Source organism: Ceratotherium simum, chromosome 20 (assembly GCF_057802395.1).
Source record: "Ceratotherium simum simum isolate JZ-2026a chromosome 20, ASM5780239v1, whole genome shotgun sequence".
Lineage (NCBI taxonomy): Eukaryota > Metazoa > Chordata > Mammalia > Perissodactyla > Rhinocerotidae > Ceratotherium > Ceratotherium simum.
The window spans coordinates 38,448,527-38,474,464 of NC_141919.1; the positions used below are offsets into that span (position 1 = coordinate 38,448,527).

General features: G+C 40.3%; 1 protein-coding gene across 4 annotated transcripts in view; it reads left to right on the forward strand.

Annotated features, from left to right (window-relative positions):
• The window catches only part of ADAMTSL1 (ADAMTS like 1), an 862,240-nt gene that overhangs the window by 762,189 nt on the left and 74,113 nt on the right, over positions 1 to 25,938 (forward strand). For all 4 annotated transcript variants that reach the window (XM_087444657.1, XM_087444659.1, XM_087444656.1 and 1 more), the window contains 2 exons: positions 8,639 to 8,766; positions 25,716 to 25,844. In XM_087444657.1, the coding sequence (XP_087300783.1) occupies positions 8,639 to 8,766; positions 25,716 to 25,844 (257 nt within the window). The remainder of the gene's footprint in view (positions 1 to 8,638; positions 8,767 to 25,715; positions 25,845 to 25,938) is intronic.

The window sequence follows — 25,938 nt, forward strand, 5'->3', positions numbered from 1 at the left end:
TTAGTGTCCACGTGAGTCCACTTTAATATCTCTGAACTTGGGTTTTCTCATTTGTTAAATTAAAATGATCACACCTGCCCTGCAGAATAGCAAAGGTGTGAAGAACAGAAATAATATCTGTCAAGTGCCTAGCACGCAATAGATTCTCATTTGTTGGTATCAGTAATCTTTGGCATTTAGATATAGGGCTAATATATCATCCCATCTTCCAGGCCATCACAAAATAATGAGCTGTACTCTTATTTTGAGGAACACCTAGGCAGTTGCTCAAAGAGTTGAGATAGAAAGATATCTAGGAAAACGCAGTGTAATGGAGAATTAGCCTAAATCCAGGCAATAGGAAAGGGTGCTTATGTTCTACTGACATTTTTTGCTATCACTTCCGGTCTGGTAGGAAAGAGAAATCCGTATGCTCCATACGCATATACTTCCAAGAAAGTTTTGGATAACATTCCAAAGTGGTGTTAAATAGGAGAGGAATTAAGGAGTATTTGGAAGGCTTTAGCTTGGGCAACATAGAGTATCCACAGATGGAAACTTCTCAGAAGAGAAGAGAGAATCAGATGGGAAATGCCTCCAGGGTCAATTTCAGAACCACAGTTGTGAATAATGCTGTATGTAAAAGTCATAAGCACATGAAATGCAGTTTCCAAGTTTGCAGATAATATAAAAACTGGAGGCAGGGCAGATAAGGGAGGGAAGAAAAAACCAGTTTCAGTTTGGTTTGGCTTGTTTCCTTTATAGAACTAAAGGAAATGGGGATGACAAATGTTTTCCCCAGTTGAAAAGTGTAAGCATAGCAAGTCAGAGAAAAAGAAGCCATTCCAGCGAATACATAAGCCTCAGCAAAAAAAAAAAAAAAGAGTATTGAAGGTCAATGCAAAGGTCACAGAAATGACCCCATGAATCAGGCAACAGAGAGCATCGGAGGACACGAGACAATCAGTGACAACCAGGCAGCACAGGTAAAGCTTAGTCCTTAAAAGGGTAGGGGGTCTCAAAAGATCCCCTTAGCAGTTAACTTATTTTTCCTAGAAAAGTGGTCCTAGCAAATGGCAGAGTTCTGAAAAAGTGGTTAACATTTTTAGATAAATGAAGAAGGCACTGAAACACTGGAAGTGAACATTCTTCCATGTTCTAGGTCAGGGTCAGCAAATTTTTCTTGTAAAGGGCCAGATAGTAAACAGTTTAGCTTTGTAGGCCATCCTCTCTCTGTCTCAACCACTCAACTCAGCCACCATAGCATGAAAGCAGCCATAGGAAATACTTTAACTGGTGTGGCGGTGTTCCAATAAAACTTTACTCACAAAAGCAGGTGGCAGCCGACTGCAGTTTGATGATCCCTATGCCAGGTGAATAGGAAATCCAGTCAGAGTCATTGCATGCAGAGGTTTGTAGCTTGAAATGAATTACCCAGTAAGCAGATAAAACTACACGTATTAGCAAATTCAAGACTTCATGAATTTCTGAAGAGAAGGACGCTGAAGAGTTTGGCAAAAAGTATTAGGACAGGGTTAGGAATGTGTGGTCAGGTGGCCTTTCCCATTCCAAAAATATTTTCTATACTTCCACCTGGAGCAATCATTAAGCTTCCGGCATTAACTTTTGGTTGGCAATTACATTAAAAACAGCAAAGGTTAAAAAAAAAAGTTGCCCTAGCCAAATGGTGATATGAAACTCTTCATGAACCTCAAATCTGTTCCCCAAAATAAGTTTTGTTTTGTACAAAACAAAACTCTCCTTTGCAAGTCTCTCGTCTACTATAATTTTTGGTTTCAGAAAAAAATTCTTGCTCACAGAAGAGGTCTTCTCACAGCATTCTGTTTTTCCTCTAGCTTCAAGCTATTTAAAATCTAGAATATTCTTGTTAGTGATTGTCCATTTCCCTAAGTAACTACAAACCTTGGCGCAAATTACCCCCCACCATAAATGAGGCCAAACCACATGCCTTCCAGCTATTTAAAATCCAGAATATTCTTGTTAGTGATTGTTCATTTCTCTGAGTAACTACAAACCTTGGCACAAATTACCCCCCACCAAAAATGAAGCCAAACCACATGCCTTCCTATTAGGCCCCAGTGGATTCCTGACTATGGTCAGTTTTTTTAAAGGTCAAAGGTCATTCCCCATTCCTGCTTCCACCATGCACTCGCTGAGCAAGTTACTTCTCTGAGCTTTTGCTTCCGCTCTCAAATGGGATAAAAATATCAATCTAGAAACATGATAGTAAGAATAAAATTATATAAAGTTTATACACTTGTCTAATAAATATCAGTTCTCATTCTTCCATTGTGGTAGATTTGATTATCCTAATCTAAGGAATCCTTAAGCAGAAAAAAAAATCTGCATTTCAGGGTAAGGAAAAGTTCTTAACATCTCCTCTTAGGAGTTTGGAGCTGATGGTCTTTGCACAGCCACCTTTACCTTTGCTTATGTGCTTCTAAGCTCACTTTTTTCCAACTTTTGTTCTTTTAGTCTCATTATTTATATATTTTTCTTGCAATTGCAGGATTCTGGCTTTTTTTTTTTCCAAGTGTTCTAAGATTTCAGTATTTGGTTAATAGTGTTAAAACAGTTATGGAAATAAGTAGTTGTCCTTCTTCAGAAATTCCTGAGTCAAGAATAGAATTGAGGCCATAGCCAGCCCAACGTGCCGGTGGCCTCAGTCCCGTGCTCCTCGTTGCCTTCCCCGTGCTACCACCGAGGTAGACACACGGCAGCTCACTCCTGCGCTCTCACACAGCAAACCCCTTGCTCCCTCCCCGTAGCCCTGATTGATGTTTTTTTCTTTGAAAGCCTGACATTTCTCAGTCATTTAACCCATGTCAAAACAGTTCCACACAACATCCAGAATACATAGGCTCAGGCATGAAGAGAGAATGATCGTGGTGATGGTGATGTTAACAACAAAATAATAACAATCCGTGCTTCCATAGTTTTTTCTATCTGAGGCACTTGTCCATATTCTTTAAATACCTGAACTCATGTAGAATAGTCACAACAACCCTAGATGGGTGCTATAATTCTCCTCATTCTGTAGATAAGGAAATTGTTCAGTGAGAAATTACTGAGAAGTTCAGTAAATTACTTGCCCAAGGTTACAAAACTACTAAGTGGTACAGCTGGGGCTGGAACCCAGGCAGGATGCCTCTGGAGTCTGTGCTCTTAACCACTGTGCTGTGTGGTCGGCATGATCGTTTTCAGCTCCATTGCCCTGAAGGTAACTAAACAAAGTGTTTATTGAGTATTTATTCAGCATGCCAGCACTATGCTAATACTGAAGAGGGAATGAGGAAAGAAGTAAGAGTCCCAGCCCTTGAAGGATTAGTTTACAATCTAACTGATGGAATGAGACGCTGCAGTGGAGAGGGCTTTGTAGTACAACTTAGAACAATTCTGGAAGATCAGGAAAAGGAGGGATTCTTGTGGACTGTGGTAACACGGGAGGTAGAACATGAACTCATTCTTAAGGGATGGGGAGAATTTCAAAGGATAGACAGGAAGAGGAAGAACATGCATTCAGCCCCAAGCTAATGACAAGGTGACTCAAAGAGGCCATCTTGACTGGAGCGACAAGTTTGTGTTGGGATGTGGGGCAGGTAAGTTTGAAAAGATGAGGAAGATATGGTTTTAAAGAGAAACCTTTAAAAGGAAAGGATGTACTTATGATTTCTGGCTTCCAGTCTGTGTTAAGGCCTAAAAGGGTTTAAGAATGCTTACTTGTTGGGCCGGCCCAGTGGCATAGTGGTTACGTTCACGTGCTCCGCTTTGGCAGCTCGGGGTTCACAGGTTTGAATCCTGGGCACAGCCCTACACATCGCTTATCAAACCATGCTGTGGCAGGTGTCCCACATAAAATAGAGGAAGATGGGCATGGATGTGAGCCCAGGGCCAATCTTCCTCAGCAAAAAGAGGAGGATTGGCGACAGATGTTAGCTCAGGGCTAGTCTTCCTCAGACACACACACACACACACAAAAAAAGAATGCTTACTTGTTAGGGTGAGAGGCCTGAGATGGTACAACATCATGGCCCATGTAGCAGGTGGGTATTTTTGTGTCCAGAGCTTGGAAATTTCCTCTGATAACTGGAAATTCCAAGGAGGAATTCCAAGATGTAATGTAGGTTACCACCAGCTGTACCTTTGAAAAGTACTAATTTATTAGATGTATCTGATGTTTAAGCTGATGCCTTTTTACTTAGAAAACAGTAAGAAACTCTTTCTTAGAAATAGTTAGTACTTAAAAACAGTAAGCTCACTCCTTTATTTGATCCTCACAAGAACTCTCTGAGGTGTTATCCTCAATTTGCTGAAGGAACTTAGAGGCTCACGGAGTTGAAAGGCTTTCCCAAGACCACCACATGACTCCACGTCTCTTGACTGCAAGTCGAGAAGCCCTCCCTTCCACACAGCAGCTTCACATGTTGGTCTTGGAGGTCACGTGCACAAGACAGTGGTGTTCACAGTTGAGTCAAGGATTCAGAAGGCATCATGATGCCACCCCACTCACAGAATTGCTACTGACCTCCCTGTAGACACCCAGAGCTGCCTCCTTCTCACTGTACATTGCAAATGCAGAAGAGATAACTTCACCTCAAGGAGCTTGTACTTAGTAGTATACTACTAAGTGAGCACTTTGTCCATATCTTATTCACATGTATGATGAGGGTTTTACTTCTGTAACTAAAACAATTATTTGTACTCTCTCAACTGCTCCTTACTTAGTGGGGTAGAATGCTTGAGAAGACATGCTGTCACAAAGAAGCTTACACGTCAAGGCCACCAGAAAAGCACATCCTTCATTTTCTGACTAAAAGTATGACCAAAGAAATAAAGCAATAAGTTCTAGCCCAATAAACCAAAAAGGAAATGGGCTGTGGGTATGGGAGGAAAGCAGCGAGTATTAATATACCTAATATGACCACAGGACCATTTGCTATGTAGGTCTTAATTATCCCCCATTCCATGTCCCCTCATCCTCTGATTCCTTAAATTCCAAAGCAACCCCAGAGAAATCTTTCTGGTTTTGCTTGGAAAGCAGCACTGTGTTTCTGTGCCTGGGCTTTCTAAAACAGGCCTGTCAAATTTGAAACCTAAATACAAGCTGACAGAAATCAGCTACTAACAAATTAAGTTAAATTAATAGAGTAGACGCCTGACATACAAAGATAATATTTTTTTTTTTCAGAAATCTCTCTCCCTAGATGCCAGGCTAGATAGAGACTGAAGCAAACCCCATTCTCCACAGCAAGCCCTTTCCTTTGCCTTGTCATGTTTCCTAGAGAGCCCTGCATGGGAACCCGCACCAGAACTATTGCTCCCCCTAGTGGCAGCCTCCAAACCCCCATCTACCCCCTATTAAAGACATGATAGATTGAAAAAAAGTGCTGGACCAACAAACCCTATTCAAATCCTAACTCTGCTGCCAAATAACTATGTACTCTTGAGCTAAAGAGTTCAGTTTTATGAATATAATAATTTATAAGTATATGCAATAAATGACAAATTCAGATTTTTGTCCCAGGTAGATTTTGTCTTAAGATGATATTTAGAACTGTTTTTATGAAGGCAAATACTTTACCTTTTATATCTTTGTATACACAGTTTATGGAATAAAAGAAAATGAGAATGCTAAATCTCAGGATCTAGATTCCTTTCCTTTTCTGCTATTCCCATCCTAGTTCAGACCTTTATGGCTTTGTGCCTGGTCTGATGGGTCCTCCTCCCTTCTCTTTACCAACTTTGTGGGAGTTCTTTTCCGGGCCTCAGACAGGCAGAAAGTGTTATGGCTCACTCAGTAGGACCAGCGCCTGGAGGAACTGCTGCAGCTACAGAAGCTAACCCCCACCTGAAAAAATAGGTGGTTCAGGCCCAATGTGGGAGTAGGGTTGACAACTTCTGCCTGAGATCAGGCAAGTGCAATAGGTCTATGAGAAAAAAATGACCAAATATGGGGATCTAATAAATTGTCGGGGGAAATTGGCCAGTGTCGTGTGCCCCTCTCGCTTCCTTCCTCACAATCTTCTCATCTCGTCTCCTTCCTCACATTATTCTCCATTCCGAGTATCCAACGTTACCAATGGAAGGGTCATTGGAAATACCAAAAGATGGTCTGGGAATTCCTTATCAACCTCATTTTTTGTTCCCTCTGCTGGGTAGGAAGACATACTTCGACTGGGTTTTAGAAGTTGATAAATTCCTGAAATGCAGGAAGGTGAAGGGATTTGCCAATGGTGATTATTTAAATCAAAGCAGGACCAAAATAAAGTTCAGAAGATCCATCTTCTAGCCTCCTGCTCTGAATGTCCAATTCAAGAGTGCTTTTCTGTAGAGAAGAGACAGTGCCAATTTAAGGGAGGCAACTATCCCAATGGACTTGAGAATTTAGCAAATTTTAATCCCTGCCTTTTGAGTGTGGTAAAACTGAATAATGATCTACTAAGTTCAATCATCCTGAGTATTCAGTTCTATTGAAATTTGATTAAGCCTGCTTTCCTTCTGCCTGTTTGGAAATTGTCATGGAGAATACATGTTCCTTGGACATCATAAAGATTTAAATCATAAAGTCAGTTTTTAATTTTTTTATTCTAAAACAGTCTGAAGACCTGAAGAGGTTTAACAATGATACTATGTTGCATTTGTTAAGATTCCCTTAGAAAACAGTGACATTACTACTTAAATATTGTATGGCTTACCAAAGATAAGTAAATTACATAGTCATCTTTCTCTCAACTTCTTTGAAATTAACTAACATTTAGTTATTTCACTTTGAGAGAAAACACCTAACGTTTGATGATGAGTGAGTGAGTAAATGAGTGGATGAATCCTGTCACCATCTCTCATAGCCTTTCTGTCATCCCTCATAAAACTTCAGCTCTAGTTCAATGCCACAAAAGTTTGACTGTCCTCTGTAATAGCAGTGATGGTCTGGAATGGCGCTGAATCAAACACCAACCATCCAGAAACTTCCCTTTAGCTAAGATTTTCTATTTCCTTCCCCACTTTTACCAGAACTGCCCATACCTAACTAGAATGAAGATTGATTGATGTAAACTTTGCTTTTCCTCTTTCCTGCCTTTCCTCTGACAGGAGGTAAGAATAAGCAATACAGTAGGCCCAGGGCCAAAAGCAGAGTTCAGGAGGCCTGATTCATTGCCAGGCCGGCACCCACCTCAGAATAATTAGCAGCTGCTTAGATGTGGTGCCAAACTGCAAATACCATAGAGTCTGGTGAGGACCCAGCAAGACAAATAGTGAAGAAAGAAAAGAATTATAGAGTGGGGAGAAGGTGTTGTTGGGCAGGAGATCTGACTCCTGGTCTTAATTGTACCACCAACTCGTGTGAGTTCTCCTGACCTTTTCATGGTTTTTTTTTTTTTCCCTTTCCTGAAAAACGACCCATTACCTGTTTGCCTTCTACAGATGGACGTTAACATGATATTAGGTGAACAGTTCTTTGGGCCTTTTGAAACTAGTGAGATAGAAATAATCACAAAGATGGAAATGACTGACTCTAGGAGCCCACAAGCCACCTCTAAATCATTTCTGTGCTGTTGAATGATTTATTGACCTAAGGGCCTGCCAGGTCCAGGCGCCGGATCTCTGAGCTTCCCATCCTGTCCACCCCAACTGCCCGCCCTGGCCCCTCCAGATTCCCAGCTCCACATACACACTCCAGTTATCATCAGCCTCACCAGGTCACCAAGACATCAGCTTCAAGACATCACTAGTCATTAATCTGCTTAACTACCATAATGTAGCAGATAGTTCTTAGAAATGGCATAAATCTAAAAAAGAAAAAATAGTCGACTGAGATCTGAGTGAGTTTTGAAGTTCATGATAGGCACTCACAGTTTGATTCTTATAATTCCTTTCGGGTAAAGCAATGTGTCTGAACTAAATGGTGATTATTCTAGAATTGTCTTTACCCTTACCCTGAAGGAGAGGCTTTGCCTTCATTCTATTGGGCACCTCCTCTACAGAGGGCCCTCTGCCAAGTATCATGGGAAATAAAACCATAAGATCTGAGTTTTGTGCCACAAAACGTTTACAGATTAATAAAGGTAATAAACGTATATATGACTACCTAGAATTGCGAGGTATTTACACATACAATTTCCTTCAAATGTACGTATCAAGATCTTCTCATCAATATTTGATTCCTGGCTTCCTCTCTCCCACCTCCAAGCTTTAACAGATGCCTTTATCCATATCTAGAAACTCTGCCTGCTTTCTACCATCCAACCAAGCCCCACTCCTCCTTTATAACTTTGCCTTTTCCTTAATAAGCCTTCTCCAAATCCATCTGCACCATTCACTCTAGCATCCCTTCTCACCCCAATGTTTGTTATGTGTATTCAGTGCACGTGTGCTGTCTGCTCCAACTGGTAGCATTTAGATCAAGTAATCAACAAGCAGCATTAAGCAATCAAAAAGCTCCTTATTTGATGTTGCTTCCACAATCACACCAGTCCAAGTGGTAAGAGATCCTGTGTTCCGGAGTTTCGTTGTGGCTGGTTTGTCCTTGTTAAACGGGCTTCTGAATGTCCCCTGAGGTTCCTTCCCACTTTACCAATATTGAATGCCAAAAAGGAGTCAAGTGACCTGACCGGGTCTGCTTTCTTTTCTGTTGCTCCAGGATTCTTCTACAGCCAGATGATTCCTTACAGATCCTGGCTCCAGTGGAAGCTGATGTGGGTTTCTACACTTGTAATGCCACAAATGCCTTGGGATATGACTCGGTCTCCATTGCCGTCACGTTAGCAGGTAACGTGAAAATCCCTGTTCAGTTCAACTCAGAAACTGTTATTGAGGGGGTGCCTACAACATGCCAGCAGGCCCAGGGACACACAGAGAAATGTGTGTCCTTGCCATACCCTGCCTTATAATTTATAATTACAATTAAATGGATATGAAGTGTAATAGGAGGTAGAATGAAATAAGTGCTGTAACTGATAACCCAAGAGTGTGCAAGGACCTTTCATTCCATCTGGGAGGTCTTCGAGTTGAGACAAGTGGAATTTTGATAAGCAGAGATGGGGGAAATATTCCAGGCAAGAAGAACAACATGAGCAAAAGAGATGTGTGCAAGTAAGTAGCATGTTGGGAAACAGGAATCGTGACCCAAGATCACTGGGACCTTTTGGGATTCTGTCATTTCTCCTTGTTACACACGTTGCAAAGACTTTAAGACGCATGAGTAATTGGAATTCTCTGGTCATGGTTTGGAGCAGGAGTGTTCTCTCTGATTCTGTTTTATTTCAACCTTTGGTCTAATGCACCTGCCCACACTTTGCCTTTATCCATAGAAGTTAGGCAAAACATTCTACACAAGGTGACTTAAGGAAATTGAGTTTCAGAGTACAATGACTCCCACAGTTGTGGTCTTATAGTAATGTACTTTTATAAGACCTCTCTTACATAGGACAAATCCTTACCTTTGAAACTAAAAAAGACCTTAGATACCAGCTGGACCAGTTGCCCTTGTTTCTCAGAGGCCAGGCAACATGAGGTCACACAGCCACTCAGCTAGGGGCAGGGAGAAGAAGGGAACTGAGGCCCCCTGATGCCCAGGTCATTGTTCCCTCCACTTCCCCATCCTACCAAAATAGGATCCTTTTTCTCAGATCTGGGCCACGCAGTCTTTGTGGCAGTATGTTGCATGTGTTTGTATTTATTCTTTTCAATGGCTGCTCCCATCAGATGATTCAGTAGATGCTGGAAACACCAATATCACCCCACACTGACCTCATCGGTCCATGCCTGGATTATGTTGTCACACTGTTCTCCAGTCACACATGCTACTGCCTTGCATATCTGTTTAGCAAAAGTATTTCTGCCCCCGTGACCTAAGGCTGATCTGGGAAGGGACCTTTAGCAGGGGGCTTTGCAGGGAAGATGAAAGTCAACAGTGAATAAGGCAAGCTAAAGGGCCCTGGGGTAGATTAAAGACTGATGTTATTAATGCGTATTTTATGTGACTAGAACATTTGCTTTTCTTCTAATGTATTCCAGTCACAATCTTCATTCCCCTCTTTATACAGAGGCCAGATGCTCAGCACCAATCTTGTTAAATCTCTTCTGCCTTTCACCCTCCAACTTGCCTTAGCAAGGGCACTGCTGACATCTTTCCAGTTGCTGGCAAGTAGTGGCTCTTACAGGATTAACTCTCATGTTTATATATATCCAGATACGGTTCAGCTCTGTCGCAGACTAAATACCCTTTGTTCACCTGAATTTAATATGATTAAGGGAAACCTGTCTGGAGTTAAGCAAGGCAATTGTAACATCAGGCTTGTCTTCGGCTCTTTGAAGAGGAGCTATTGGAGGCTGCCAACAGGTTCAAAGCCAGGGAGCAGAGAGCAGCCAAAGAGGCACCAGGGAGGAAAGGGGCTGACAATGAAGTAGATCACAGACAACCACACCCAGGGCTTAGGGAGCTGGGTCCTTGTGCTTCGGTCGTGGTCGTGGGGTTTGTTCAGGTCTGCTGGCTAATCTATCAAACAGTTCCTCTAAAAGTTAAGGCTCAAAATGTACATGTTGCCTTAAGATTGTGTTTGTGTCTTTATCCGGGATTATCATCTACACCTGTGCCAATATCACACGGTATTAAGTGGCCCACCAGCCACTGTTTTGAGCACACTCTCTGCCAAGTATTGTGAGACATTTAGCGATAAATAAGTCCTGAGTTTTGAGCTCCATAGTGCTTACAGACTAGTGAAAGCAATGGATGTATACAGGACTACCTAGAATGGAGAGAGAGTTAGAATTTCCTTCAGTTGTATGCATCAAGATCCGGCATAGCAGCATATAAAATACAACCTAAATATAACCTAAATTTGGGGGGAAAATGGGTGTCAAACATTTCTAAATTTGATTACCAATGGTACTGCTTATTAGCTGTGTGATCTTGAGCAAAGTATATAACCTCATTAAGTCTTCATTCTCATCTGTAAAAATGAAATTAATAATATTTTACGGGATTGTAGTGAGGTTAAATAAGCCTACGTGTGTGCAAAAGCGCTTAGCCCAATGCCGGGCACATAGTTCACACTCAATAAACGTTTCCTTTTCTTTTCTCTAGCTCTTCTAAAATGAAACACAACCCGAAAGCAGTTCTAAAATCTGTAAAACATTAGCCCAACTTTGCTTCCATGTATTTTTCACTCTAAGTCTTCACACTGAGGTTTTTCAAGTATGGACTTAGGAGTTGATTCAGCTTATTTGCGATCAAATCCTCATGGTAAATCTCAGTGCTTCTGTACTTTTAAAGATATTGCAGAGTTTTTACCTTGACTTCAGTATGAATGTAGGCCAAAAGGGAAAAAAATTTTTTTGAGACTCAGATATTGTAAATGATTTTGTAAAGAAGATATGGACTTTGGGCTTGCTGCTGCACATGAGTTGACCAGATGCAGGGAAATTTCTTCATAATAGTTCACAAGAGCAGGCATAGCATGGCAGTTAAGCCTGCAGGCTCTCAAGCCTCATGGTCTGGATTTGAATCCTAGCTCTGTCACTTCCTAGCTGTGTAACCCTGAGCAATTTCTTTATACTCTCTGACTAGTTTCATTATTTGTAAAATGGTGATGATAATAATAGTGCTTGACTCAGAGAGTTCTTAAATTAATTTCATTCATTCGTACAAAATGCTTATATGGTGCCTGGCATAGAGCAAGCACTCAATATTTGTTAGCTCTTGTTATTATTATTATTGTGAGGATAATGTATAAAACAAAAGACGAGTTATTTTTACAATAGGGGAGATTCCTTTTCAGAGACCAGAATGTTCACAAACCCTTCATAGAACACCTCTGTCTCAAGGTCTCAACATCTCAGTGTCAACTGGGAAAGCTGAGTTAGCCATCTGGAAAGTGGTTGGAGTGCCTGGATTCAGAGGAAGGGAGGTGGCTGGTGATGGGGAATATTTCGCATGGGCCACGGGAAGAGAGGCCTGAGGAACTCTCCCTGGCCCACAGTAGACCTCTCCTGTTGAGTTGCCCCATCCTCTGAGTTGAGTATGTTGCCAGTTCTGCCTCTCAGATTCATTTTAGGTCCATTGCTACTCTCAAGACAATTGTTATTTAAACATGTAAGCACCATTTAGTTTTAGAGATACTAATACGGCCAAACCTTCCTTGCCCTGCCCTCTTTGGGCCTGAAAAATATCGTCTTTAGTGCCTTTTGCTTCATTCCAAACTCATCCCTTATGTGTTGATTTTATCTTTTAAGTCTCAGAGATTTGATAGGAATTTGTGAGCGTCTCTCAGTATGGAGATGGCCAATGCTTCTCTATCTCCCTCCCCAGTTCAGCCCAGGCTGTGTAGACCCGGTGGCACAAAATTCCTTTCTGTTCTAAATAGACTTAATTGGATGCCTATGTCACTGCTCAGAATGTAGACGAGAGTAGCTTACAGTAGAGAGGAGGGTAATAGGGGGTAAGGAGGAGTATAAGAATGTCACCAAATTGTCACATACCTAACATTTTGAAGTACTGGTTACTTTGTTCCAGATATAAACAGGGCCAGGTAAAGGAGAGTTTCTGGTGTGCACTAAGATAGGCACAAAGGTTGGAGATTCAGCACTCTGCCAAGTTGCTCAGAAATCTTCCAGATCTGAGTGGTGTAGGCAGGGTTTTGAAGAAAAGCAGTAGTTTCCTGGTAAATTGCTTCAGTCTGGAGCAGTAGAGCTTAGCTCTACTTACCAACGCAGATGAGGCCTGTCCAGGTGTAGACCATTGATGAGGTCAGAGCCATAAGGGAAACGTTTTTGGTTGTCATTGATTTTATAAGATCAGAAAAGAGATACTATAAGGCCTGCCTGACATCATCAATGGAAAATGAGAAGATGAATGCTGAGGGATGAGCATATCTTTCATTGAAAGGAGAGAACACAGATGAGCTCATCTGAAGTTTTCACAGAAAGGGAGAGACAGAAAATATTTCTCCTTTCCTGGCATGTTTTTCTGCTTTCTTATGAGTTGAATTGCTGACATGTATTGTGTCTAATAAAGAGATCACAGAAAAATAAAAATAAAAAGCAATTGTTTTTGAAATTCTTCTTTCTCTGCTCCTGCCCCATCATGATTTAGTAGCTACAATAAAAGACAAGCAGTTTTGTAAGCTTTTCATGATGTGAGTCATTTCGAATTGGCATTTCTGAATTTTTCATCCAGCAATTCTGTTAACCAGAGGAGGGTTTTGCTTCACAGAGAAGAATTAGACTCAGAGAGGGCCGTGTCACCAGCGGCAAAGACTGACAGAGGAAGATTTGCTCAGGTGCACTAAATCAGAAGGAAAGGTAGACAATTTTGGCTTCCTATATGGTGCTCTGAACAACAGGGTAATGGCCATTTGTTGATTCATACTGCTATCAAGGGACCTCATTATCTGATAGAATACTGAGTAACCAAGGTCCTTAAGTTTTCCTCAATAAGTGCATATGTGTAGCATGCCCATTAAAGAGCCCTAGCTTTTATAGAACTTAGATAAAACAGATAAGAGCATAGCAGGAGAATCCAACTTACTCTGCTCTCCAGTAGACTAGAAAGGAAACAAAGTACAAATGATCCAAACTAGCCCATCTCAAATCTGGAAAAAGCAATTCCACATCTAGCCAATGGAATGAGGGAAGGATGGGTGGTTGGACAGGCAGTGGGATAAAGCATATCCTTGGTTGGTTGTTTCTAGGAGAGGCTGCAGCATCACACAGCTGTGCTAGGTGGGGGGTCCCTTGTCTACGATTCTGCAGTGGAACATGCAAAAGAAGTTATAACAGCACCACTTGCTGCCTTAGTCCCTGAGGAGTCATCAACTTCAGTTGAATAATTAGAAGAGGTAATGGCAGTAATCTGAGTAAACTGGCATTGGTAAAAATATCTTTAAAGAGTGGCAATGGAAACAAGGGAGGAATGGGAAGCCATACAGCCTGAGAATGTTCAGGAAAGGGGAGTCTAACCCCTACCTATCTCCTTAGGTCCTAAGAGCCCTGCAATATTTATACTGAAGGCACATGAACTAAACAGAATCACAAGGGCAAAGAAATTCCAATTCTACCTCATTTTTTGTACAAAATTATTAATTAGTACCACAATGTTGACCCTGAATTGACCAAAAAAGGTTAAATCAGGTTAAAACTATTTTTTCAGCTTTGTTGAGGTATAATTTACATATCATAAAATTTACCCATTGTAAGTATGCAATTTGGTGACTTTCTAGCAAATATTTTAAGTTGTGTAACCATCACTACAATCCAAGATGGTTGTTTTTTTAAAAAAACTCTAAGGTATAATTCACATACTATACAATTCAACCATTTAAAGTATATAATTCAATGGCTTTTAGTACATTCAGAGTTGTGCATTCATCACCTCACTCAATTTTAGAGCATTTTCATTATCCCAAAAATAAACTCCACCCCCTTAGCCATCACTCCTCAATCCCCCCATTCCCTGCACCCCTAAGCAACCCTAACATACTATGTCTCCATAGATCTGCCTATTCTAGACATTTCATATAAATGGAATCATAAAATACACGGTCCTTTGTTACTGGGTTCTTTGACTTAGCATAATGTTTTCAAGGTTCATCCATGTTGTAGCATGTATATTACATTACTTTTTATGGTGGAATAATATTCCATTGTATGGATATACCACATTTTCTTCATCCATTCATCAGTTGATGGACCTTTAGGTTACTTCCACTTTTTGGCTATTCTGAATAATGCTGCAGTGAACATTCATGTGCAAGTTTTTGTGTGGACATGTGTTTTTATTTCTCTTGGGTATATACACTTGAAAGTGGAATTTCTGGTTGTAGAGCACATTTATGTTTAACTTTCTAAGAAACTGCCAACTCTGTTTCAAAGTGGCTGCTCCATTTTACATTCCCACCAGCACTGTACGAAGGTTCCAGTTTCTCCACATCCTCACCAACACTTGTTATTATCTATCTTTTTTATAATAGCCATACTCATGGACGTGAAGTGGTATTTCACTGTGATTTTAATTTACATTTTCCTAATAATTAATGATGTCAAGCATCTTTTTGTGTGCTTATTAGTCATTTATATGTCTTCTTTATTGTAGTGATAACTTTGGTGATATAGACAATGTATATGGCCTGCAAATAAGTTTTTTATTGCTACCATAACAAATTACTGTGAACATAGAGTCTTAAAACAGCACACATATATTATCTTACAGTTCTGTAGGTCAGAATTCTGTCCAGCATTGTCTCACCAGGATAAAAACAAGATGTCAATGGGCTGCATTCCTTTCTGAAAGCTCTAAGGGAGAATGCTTTTCCTGCTCATTCAGGTTGTTAGCAGAATTTAGTTCCTTGCGACCTAGGATTGTGGTCCCTATTTTCTTGCTGACTGTAAACTGAGTGCCATTCCCAGCTTCTGGAGACCACTACATTCCTTGGCTCCTGGCCCACTTCTTCCATCTTCAAAGCTAGCAATGGTGGAATGAGTCCTTCTCATGTTGCCTCTCTCTGACAGACTCTTCTGTCTCCCTCTTCTGATTTAAAGAGTTTATGTGATCAGAGTGGGCCCACCTAAATAATATAGGATAATCTGCCTATTTTAAGGTCAGCTCATTAGCAACCTTAATTCCATCTGCAACCTTAATTCCCTTCTGCCTGTAGCATAACATAGTCACAGATTCCAAGGATTAGGGTGGAGATATATTTGTGGGGTCTGCTACCACACCCTGTCTGAAGGGCACAGCTCATTTTCATCTAACTGTTGCCAAAGATAAATGCAAATCTAATGTTGATAGACCTTCCAGTGTTCCCAGATAAGCCAAACCAAAACACACACACACACACACACTTTTTTTTTAAATCTCTCCATTTTTAGCTGAGCCCAACTAATTCAAATTTTAAAAAATTATATTCAGGCTAAACATGTCTGTGCTGTGAACATAGCCTGGATGCTGCCAGTACCCTCTGGTTAAATCTTCCATTTTCTGTATTCTCTGCTCGTATGTTATACCTCATTTCCCAGTATAGTCAGAGTGTTACTCAAAGTGTAATAATTTATTTTATTAGATTACACTAACTAAAACCATGTAATTATTTGGATGGGAGAGAAATATTTATTTTTTTACTATTACTAAAAAAAAGCTTATTGTAATAACAGAATAAGATTCTAGGGGAAATATTTGCCTCAGTACACAATTTAGGAGCAGATTTAGAACTATAAACTTGTGTCCTTATTGTAAATGGAGGAGTTTTAAATAGATGCACACTTGAGTCTCTTTTAGACCTAAGAGGTCTGTGAATCTCTTACATGCAAATAAAGTACAGCAGTCCCCACCCACACACTACCAGCTATAAACTCCCCTTGCCTAAAATTCTAACATTTGCAAATTTACTTCCTTTATCTTTGAGAGACTAGAAGACTAGATAGCAAAGAAGTACAGCTTTTGCAATGACGTCTTGGAAAAATAACAGATGAGAAGAAAAGTTCTCAGAGGACTGGTGAGGAGAAAGGGTGCAGTGTTGACTGAAAGGCCAAAGGCTAACTCAGGAGGCAGGAGTGGGGAGTGAAGGAGACCTTGCAAGAGAGACAGCTGGACAGGAAGGAGTTAAAAAATTCCTGAACTATAAAATGCAAAGTACATTTGGAAGGAGAAGCAGCCTAAGAAAAAATCATGCCTTTTAATATGACGATTATCTGTAACAAAGCAACTCTTGTTGAAATTGCCGGGTAGTCAGATCCCGAAAAGTTTCTGGCCAGCAAGGATGGTAACTGGACGTTAATACCCAGTGTCCATCATTACTCATTTCAGATGTATAAGATGTTGGTATTTATAAGGGTTTTCATAGGTTCACGCTGATCGTGGTCCCTTAAACTTTATTTAACTCAAGAGGTCTTAAATTCTTCGGCTGAGAATTCTCATTTCAGGGAGCTTTTGCAGATTTACCTCCAGTGGCCTTTATGAGAGACCTATGATAATTGCAATGTAAGCAGAGGCTAGCATTTCTTAAGGCATGTCTTTGATATTCTCACTTATTACAAGGCATTATCCATTGATTAAATCTGGATTAAATACAAATTGCTTAGTTTGAAAATATGTGAAACCCGTAACACCTCATTTCTTTATACTCAAATATTACTGTAATACTCAAATATTTTAATTACTGGGAGTCACTATCTTATTCACCTTTCTCTTGAATTGAGATTTGGGCCAGGTCTGGATATCCCAATTGTTTTCTTGAATGGTCTCGTGGGGTCACCAGCAAGTCAGCCTGGCATGCATTGTTTCACAGCTTCTCTGGAAGCAGATACTTTTTGGGGTCTCCAGCAAGACCAGCCTCAGTGTGATTTTCAAGCTCTCTGTTTCTGTCCAGTTACTTATACCAGTTTGGGGAGAATCCATCATATTTAAATTATATCTTTTTCTAATTATCCTGAAACTCTCACAGTTCTTCAAAACAGAAACAGATGAGTTCCTTCTCACTAACAGATTTGTTCTCTGTCCTCTTTCCTGTATTTTTCCTCTTTCTTTTCTTTAAACTTTTCCTTTCTGTGTGTTTTGTTAGTTTATCAGAAGTTCCCAACACTGCTCCTTATAGTATGGTCTCACTGTGTTTTGGCAGAGATACTGCAGATGATTGCTAACATTTATGCAAACCTCACACCGTGCTAAGGCGTCGTTCCAACAGCTTTACATGCATTCATGTACTTATTCCTCTCAGCAACCACAGAAGAAGAAAACTAAGCCACAAGGAGATTAAATAACTTGCCCATGTCACTCAGCTGTTAAGAGACGGAGTCCAGACACCTGACATATAGGCTGTCACTTCTCACGCCCATGCGCACTGCAGGCACCACTAGTTTATCCTTCATTTTTGCTGCTCAGTCCTCAGGAATATAACCCAGAATCCGCATCTGAGAGGTACTCCAGAAAGACTCTACCAATTGCTCCATAATCTCAAACTTATTTGCCAATTTTGCATCCTTTCTGGAGCTCTCAAGTAGTCTCCAGCCCTGCCTCCTGCGGTCCTTGTTCCTGTCGTTGCCCAGCATCCCAGTCATCGTCAACATGTCTTATTCTCCTGGGATGGAATGCGTGTGCACACTTCCTCGCATGGATGGCCTCTAGCTGAACTGTGAGAATCTGAAGGCTTTGAAGTACAGTTCGTTTTTGATGGCTAGGGATAATAAAGAAGCATTTTCAAATGACATTTGCGACTCATAAGATTAGAAAAATTGAAAGAAGACCCATTTGATTCATTCATTCAGTGAGTCAACAAATGTTCGTTAAACCTGGAGTAATTAGCATTTGCTAACTACTGTAACAAACAAAACGATAAATATAGGATGGCTAAAATATTATGGATTATATCTTGCTCACATAAGGTCTAAAACAAATTATTGCACAAGAAGGTCTTTGTGGTTTGGGTCAAGAAGTGGCACACTTCACTTCTGCTCACTTTCTATCTGCTGGAACTCAGCACCTTGCCCACACCTAACTGCTAAGAGGCTGGGAAATGACCTAGCTGTGCACCCAAGAAGAAGAAAAAGGTTTGGTTAGGAGCAAATCAGTCTCTGCCACGGCCTCTAGAATGGAAGGCATCATGCTGTTGAAAACAAAGTTTCTATTAGAAGAGGCCTGGACTTTGGCCCTGGGAAAAAGTTACTTACAATGCTCTCTGTTCTTGGCTGCACTCAAAAAACAAACCTTCCATCTCCTGTGGCTCCTCTCTCAATCACCTTTATAGTGGGCCAAAGAGATTTTTCAAGCACATATGTTCAGATTTTTTCCCATTGGGTTTTCATTTTATCTGGAGTCACACATGAGACATGTGAGCCAGAGCCCAGGCTGTGCGCAGGAATGTATTTCTGAGCATTTGCTCCTGGGACTGCTCATCTGTCCCTGCCTGTCTCTCCAGTTACCTATCCTTCAGGATCAGGACAGTGCTGAACACCTCTGCCATAAAGACATCATGGGGTGGCGCTTTTTCTCACCGTCTCACCACAACACACGAGACTTAGCTACACCTCAGTTCAGCCTTTATGCAAGGGCTGCCCTTGCTTACAAGTGAGGCTGCATTGCCTCTGCTCCAGGTTACTTCAAACAGGAGCCATAATCCAAAGGCTGAGGGATATGATGAGGTCTGAAGGAACTGAGCAAAAATGATTCTCTTAACGCTTCTGTTTCTGTGTCTGACTCTCTTGGAGGGCCTTGGTTCCTCATATTAGGCTTGATGAATTAAAAAGCTTGCCTTTGTCTCCATTTCCTTGTCTTTCTTAAAGGTATACAGACATAAAACTAGGCATTATCTCCTTCTGTGTCTCACTGTCATTCGACTCTTACACAAAGTTACACATTAAATGAAAGAGTAATCTATAAACCCTACCAATTTCCATAAAGTGGCGCTAATTTAATCTTCTGGTGGATGCTGACTTGCAGAGGCGGAATGGCTGCTTGTACCATGTACATAGTGCTGACAGCTGAGGCGCAACTCAAGCCACAGAGGCTCTATGATCATGGCTCAGCTCTCTCGGCACCTTTTTCTGTTGTCATGACCTTTTTCTAAGCGTTCTCTTAGCACAAACATATAATTTATCATTTCACTCCCTCTCTGCGTCTCTATTTTTTTCTTCGTAGTTAACTTCCATAATGAAAGTAATACTCGTTAATATGAATGTAACCAAACACAGGCATGGCATCACACAGCAGTCCCCACTCATTAGGTAAACATCCAGGTGATTAAAAATAGGCTTATATTTTTGTTGTTGTTGTTTTTTTTTTAATTGACCATTAAAATAAGAGCTCCAACTTGAAAATTCCCCATAGAGGACCAGTAGTGGTCTCTCAAAAGAAATCTCCTCAGCTCTCACCAGGAATCAGAGAAATCAGTTAAAGAAAAACTAGAAGAGTGTAATTCGTTGGTTATCAAACCTGGCTGCATATCAAAATTACCTAGGAACTTATTAAAAATAGAGATTACAGCTTCCATCCCAGAACATACGACTTCATCAGAAGACTGAAATTCTGTCCCTGGAGAAGCCTCTACTTCTACAGACTGGAATGGGACGGTTGTACACACGGGAGTAATCTGTCTCCTTGGCAACCATGATTGAGTGAATCAAAGGCACCTAAAACCATCTCATGTTTGCCTTACTCTTCGGTTAGGGAGGACCTTAGAGCCCCAAGTCAAAGTCATGGCCTTGTACACTGGTTTTAAATAACGTGCGATTTAGGTTTAGTAGATCTGGAGTAGGACTCGGTAATATATACAAGCTTTTTCTAATAGATGTAAGAGAGTTGATTAAGAAATCTTGTTTTTGTTATAAATTTCTATTGATTATAAATACTTGGATAACTTTGTGCTTTGTCTTAACAATGGATCATGAAAGTAATAAGAATGTATACGTCACCTGTGCTAACAACAGCGCCTCTAGTGACATGACAAAAGGCCATTGCTTTTTAGCAAAAGCTCAACATAATTAATTAAGGGCTGGATTTAATTCAGTGACATTTGAATTTTATAGCTATACACTTGCAGCTATAAAAAACACCTTTATTATTAAAATTCCTGTAGGAAAAATAACTTGGTAATTGTGAGTCTGAAACTCTCTGGTCCCCAACCTGCTTTTCCCCATTGGCACAGTTTTTATTACACGGTGAGGCAACTATTTTATAATAGCAGGACAGATTATGTTTTTAACAAGTGCCCTGGGGGTTCTGCGGCAGCCAGTCCACAGACACGGATTTGAGATCCCCTGTAACGAGCACTGGACTTTAGGTGAAAAATCTAGGGTCAAGTTTAGCCCTACTGCTTGCTTGCTCTGTGGCCTTGGACAAACCGTGGAGCCTTTCTGAGCCTAAGTTCTTTGTCTATGTAAAAGGTAGAAGTACCTTACCTACTTCTCAGGATTGTTATGAGAGCAAAGACAATTCAGATAATGCACATAACACACCATATGCACACATCTATTCACTTAGTAGGTATTTATTGAGGACCTACCATGTGCCAGAATGAGGTGGTAGGATAAAGAAGAGAACAAAAGAGGTGTGATCCCTACTTTTATGGAGGTTACATGGTGATGGGCAGGGGGCAGAGAACACACAAATAAATAAGATAAATTCTGATAGTTCTTCTGCTTGTGAAGAATTGGTGGTGAGATGCATAATGACTGGCAGGGGAGTGAAGGAGTATATGCTTTAGATGGAGTGGTTAGGAATGGTCTCCCTAGGAAGTGTTGTTTGCACAGAAACGTGAATGACCAGAAGAAGACAGCCACGTAGAAGTCTGTAGGTGGAGGATGTCGGGGAAAGGGAAGAGCCAGGGCAAATGTGCTGATGTTTTGGAGGAAGAGAAAGAAGGCCAGTGTGGAATAGAACACGGTGATTGAGGGGGAGTGTGGCCTCAGTGAGGTAGGAGAGGTAGACAGCTGGCCTGAACATGTAGGGGACAGTTGATCATGAAAAGGAGCTTGAAATTTTGTTCTAATTGCACTGAAAAAGCACCGGATAATTTAAGCAGAGGAGTTACATAATCTGATTCATGTTTTAGAAAGATCACTCTGGCTGTCATGAGAAGAAACTGTGGAGAAGGAAGAATGGAAACAAGGAGACCAGTTAGGCTCTGCAGTGGTCCAGCCAGAGAAGGTGGCAGCTTTAGATTATAGCAACAGAGAGACTGGTTAGATATAGGGTATGTGTGGAGGTGGAGCTGCATAGCTTCTTATGGGTGGGGAGGTAAGGTAAATATGCCAATGTCAATTCAGTGTCATTCCAGCTGCATTCTCCTATTATTGCCCTGCATTAGTCTTAGAAACCATCGTCGTATGAAATCACTCACCTTCACATCAGGTCATACATAATCTCAAATATATGGAGTATAGGTGAAAAAAGGAAAAAGGCCCCTAAACAGTCAAAATAGATGTGGAAAGCCTATGCAAATATTCAAAGGTAAGCTCCTCAGAACTTTGCTCAAGTTTCTGCCCTTACACATAGTTCTAACAAGCTTAATAACCTGTGCCTAGAAGGCATTTCTTAGGGGAGAGGAGAAGAAAGAGGGCCAGCTTCTAATACAAGGCTGCGGGACAGTGCAAGCAGGAATAAAGGATAAATAGGTGAGAAAGAAAAGAAAGAGTATAAAAAGCAGGTATAAGACTCCAAAGGCATTAATGAATTATGGTTTACTTCACAGTCAATGAAGGCACAGAAGAGTGAATACCATTGTGGAATGCCCTGCCTATAAAATGGTTAAAATAAAATTAAATTCATTTGACTTACAAAAAATTAAGCTTTAGGTATATGAAAATGATTTCATTTGGACCCTTATTTCCCCAAGGTGCTCAATAAATGAATCTTTTCATTGTATTTTTTGGTCATGTACAAGAAGGGCTGGATTTTTATCCCCAGCTGATAAAGGCCTATTAAAATGTAATGTACACAGAACTTCCACTTCCGGCAAGATGACGTGGGTATACTTTTCACTATTCCTTCTGCTAAATACAGCTAAAATCCATGGACATTATGTGTAAAACAAACATAAGAAGACTGAAAAGTAGAGTGGAAAAAGCAGACTGGCTAGGGACCTTGGGAACTGAGGAACGACACAATTGTTACTTGCCTGGGTTTTCTTTTTGCCTCCTAAATCCCAAAGTTGAAGCTGAAGAAGCTGGCCACAAGGAAATGCAGTGGGAACAGAAGAAAATGCCCCAACTAAAGACTGTTCTCTCTAGCCACAGGACCAAGAAAGGGGCAGCCTAGTAAGATAGAAAAGTTTGTAAAATACCACTCTTCTCTAAGCACCACAGAAGACTGTGGTCCACCACTGCCCACACCTACAAAAGCTGAGTAGGGAACCTAGACTCCACCTCATCAGACTGACACAGGTTCCTCAACACTCCCATGGACATGGTGCCAGAGAAGACGGATTTCATCCCCATCAGGGCGTAATGTGGAGAGCACATGGGGAACCTGGAGTTCCACCTTCGCGCTGTAGGACCCTCCTTACCCTTCTCTCCGGGTGTTGTTAGAGAAAGCCTCCTGGAGATTCAGGACTTTCACCCACCCCCAGCAGTAACAAGGCCCCTCCCACAGTGATGTCAGTGGAAACCACGTGGGGAGCCAGAAGTCCTACCCCTGCCCAGCAGTAATGAGGAGCCCCCCCCCACTTGTATGACAAAGGCCAAGTGGAGAATCTGGACTTCTACTTCCACTGGGTAGAATGAGAGAAAGCCAGCTAAATGAGAAGGTTTAAATAAGATCCAGAATTGTATAGCATAATATGAAAATGTCCAGGTTTCAACTGAAAATCACCCATCATACCAAAAACCCACTTTCACCACTCTTATTCAACATAATGCTGGAAGTTCTATCTGGCGAAATAATGCAAGAAAAGGAAATAAAAGGTATACAGATCAGAAAGGAAGAAATAAAACTATTTGCAGATGAAATGATCTCCTACTGAGAAAATACCAAGGAATCTACAAAAAATGTCCTAAAACTAATACGTAAGTTTAGCAAGGTCATAGGATACACAAAAATCAACTGTATTTCTATATACTATCAATGAACTTATGAACACTGAAATGGAAACTGCAAGATCATTTACTATCCCTCAAAAAAACAAAATAAAGGACAAATCTGACAAAATGTATGCAGGACTTGTATACTGGAAACTACAAAACTATGATGAAAGAAATTAAAGGAGATCTAAATAAACAGACTTAACAGTGTTCAAGGATTGGAAGATTCAACCAAGGATGTCAATTCTCCCCAAATCACATTAAACCGGTATATCAAAATCCCAGCAAGATTTTATAGTCGTAGATAAGATTATTCTAAAATTTATGTAGAAAAGCAAAGAAGCTAGAATAACAAAGAAGAATAAAGTGGGGAGAATCAGCCTACCCAATTTCAAGGTGAATTACATAACTACAGTAATTAAGACTGTGTGGTATTGGTAGAGGGATAGATGCATAGATCCGTGGAACTGAAGAGAGAACCCAGAAATAAATCCACAAGAATATGCCCAACTGATTTTGACGGAGCTACAAAAGTGGTTCAATGGACCAAAGATAGCTTGTTCAATAAATGTTGATGGAGCAATTGGACACCCATAGGCAAAAAATAAGTGAACTCTGACCAAAGTCTCACGCCTTATACAAAAATTAACTCAAAATGTATCACAGACTTAAATTTAAAATGTAAAACTATGAAACATTTAGAAAAAAAGTCTTTAGTATCTGGGTCTAGGTGAATAGTTCTTAGACTTAACATTAAAAGAATGATCCATGAAAGAGAAACTTGATAAATTGGAGTTTATCAAAGTTAAAAAACTTTTGCTGTATGAAAGATCCTGTTAAGAAGATGAGAAGAAAAGCTGCAGAACTGGGCTAAAGTCTTCGCAAACCACATATCTGACAGAGGACTAGTATCTAGAATATAAAGAACTCTCAAAACTCAACAGTAAAAAAATAAACAACTCAATTAGAAAATGCTCAAAGGATGTGAAGAGACATTTCACCAAAGAGGGTATAAAGTTGGCAAATAAGCACATGAAAAAGTATTCGACATCATTAGCCATTAGGGAAATGCAAATTAAATGCAAATGAAAAACACAATGAGATATCACCTATCAGAATGGCTAAAATTAAAACTAATGACAACTGCAAATGCTGACAAGGATGCAGAGAAACTGGATCACTCATACATTACTGGTTGGAATGTGAAATGATACAGCCACTCTGGAAAACAGTTCAGCAGTTTCTTAAAAAACTAAACATGCAGCTAGCATATGACCTAACAGTTGCACTCCTGGGCATTTATCCTGAAGAAATGAAAACTTATGTTCCCACAAAAACTTGTACAGGAATGTTTATAGCAGCTTTTTTGAATAGACAAAATCTGGAAACAACCCAGATGTCCTTCAACAAGTAAAAAGCTAAACAAATTGTGGTACATCCATACCATGGAATATTACTCAGCAATAAAAAGGAACAAACTATTGATACACACAATCATGGTACCATGTGAGACCTGGAAGAATCTCCAGAGAATTATTCTAAGTGAAAAAAAGCCAATCAGAAAATGTTACATACTGTATGATTCCATTTATATAACATTCCTGAAATGACAAAATTATAGAACTGGAGAACAGATTAATGGTTGCCAAAGGATCAAGGTGGGGTTGGGGGCAGCATGAGGGATCATTGTAGTGATGGAAATGTTCTTTAACTTAACTTTATCAATGTCAGTGTCCTGGGTATGATATTGTACTCTAGTTTTGTAAGATATTACCATTGGGGGAAACTCGGTAGAGGATGCACAGGATTGCTCTGTGTTATTTCTTACAACTGAGTATGAATCTGCAATTATCTCAAAGTAAGAAGTTTAATTTAAAAAAAATAAGTCCTTAAAAATGGAATGTATAGGATCATTTGTTAATTTAATGATTAAATGCACAAATCATCCTAACTTGTTGGATACCATGCTCTATCCTAAGATTCTTCAATCCTTATTCTTTTTCTGACAATTCTATGGTAGGTAGATGGGTGGGGGGATAGGTGGGTGGATGGTTTTTATATTGTACAGTTACAATTTTTTCAAAGGAAAATATGGTTAGTGGAAAAAGCCTGGGTATACCAGTTGTTCATTATTGGTCATTGCATGTTTCAAGGGAATGCCCCAAGCCCATGGCTACTGTCTAGTAAAATCTCACATTCCTTGTCATCTTCAGGAAAGCCGCTAGTGAAAACATCACGAGTGACTGTCATCAACACTGAGGAGCCTGCGGTCACAGTCGATGTAGGAAGCACCATCAAAACAGTGCGAGGAGTGAATGTGACAATTAACTGCCAAGTTGCAGGTGAGACATTCATTCATGTGTTAATTCATTTGTTCATATATTAATGCAGCCCTGTGCTAGGTTAGGGAATACAAAGATAAATTAAATACAAATT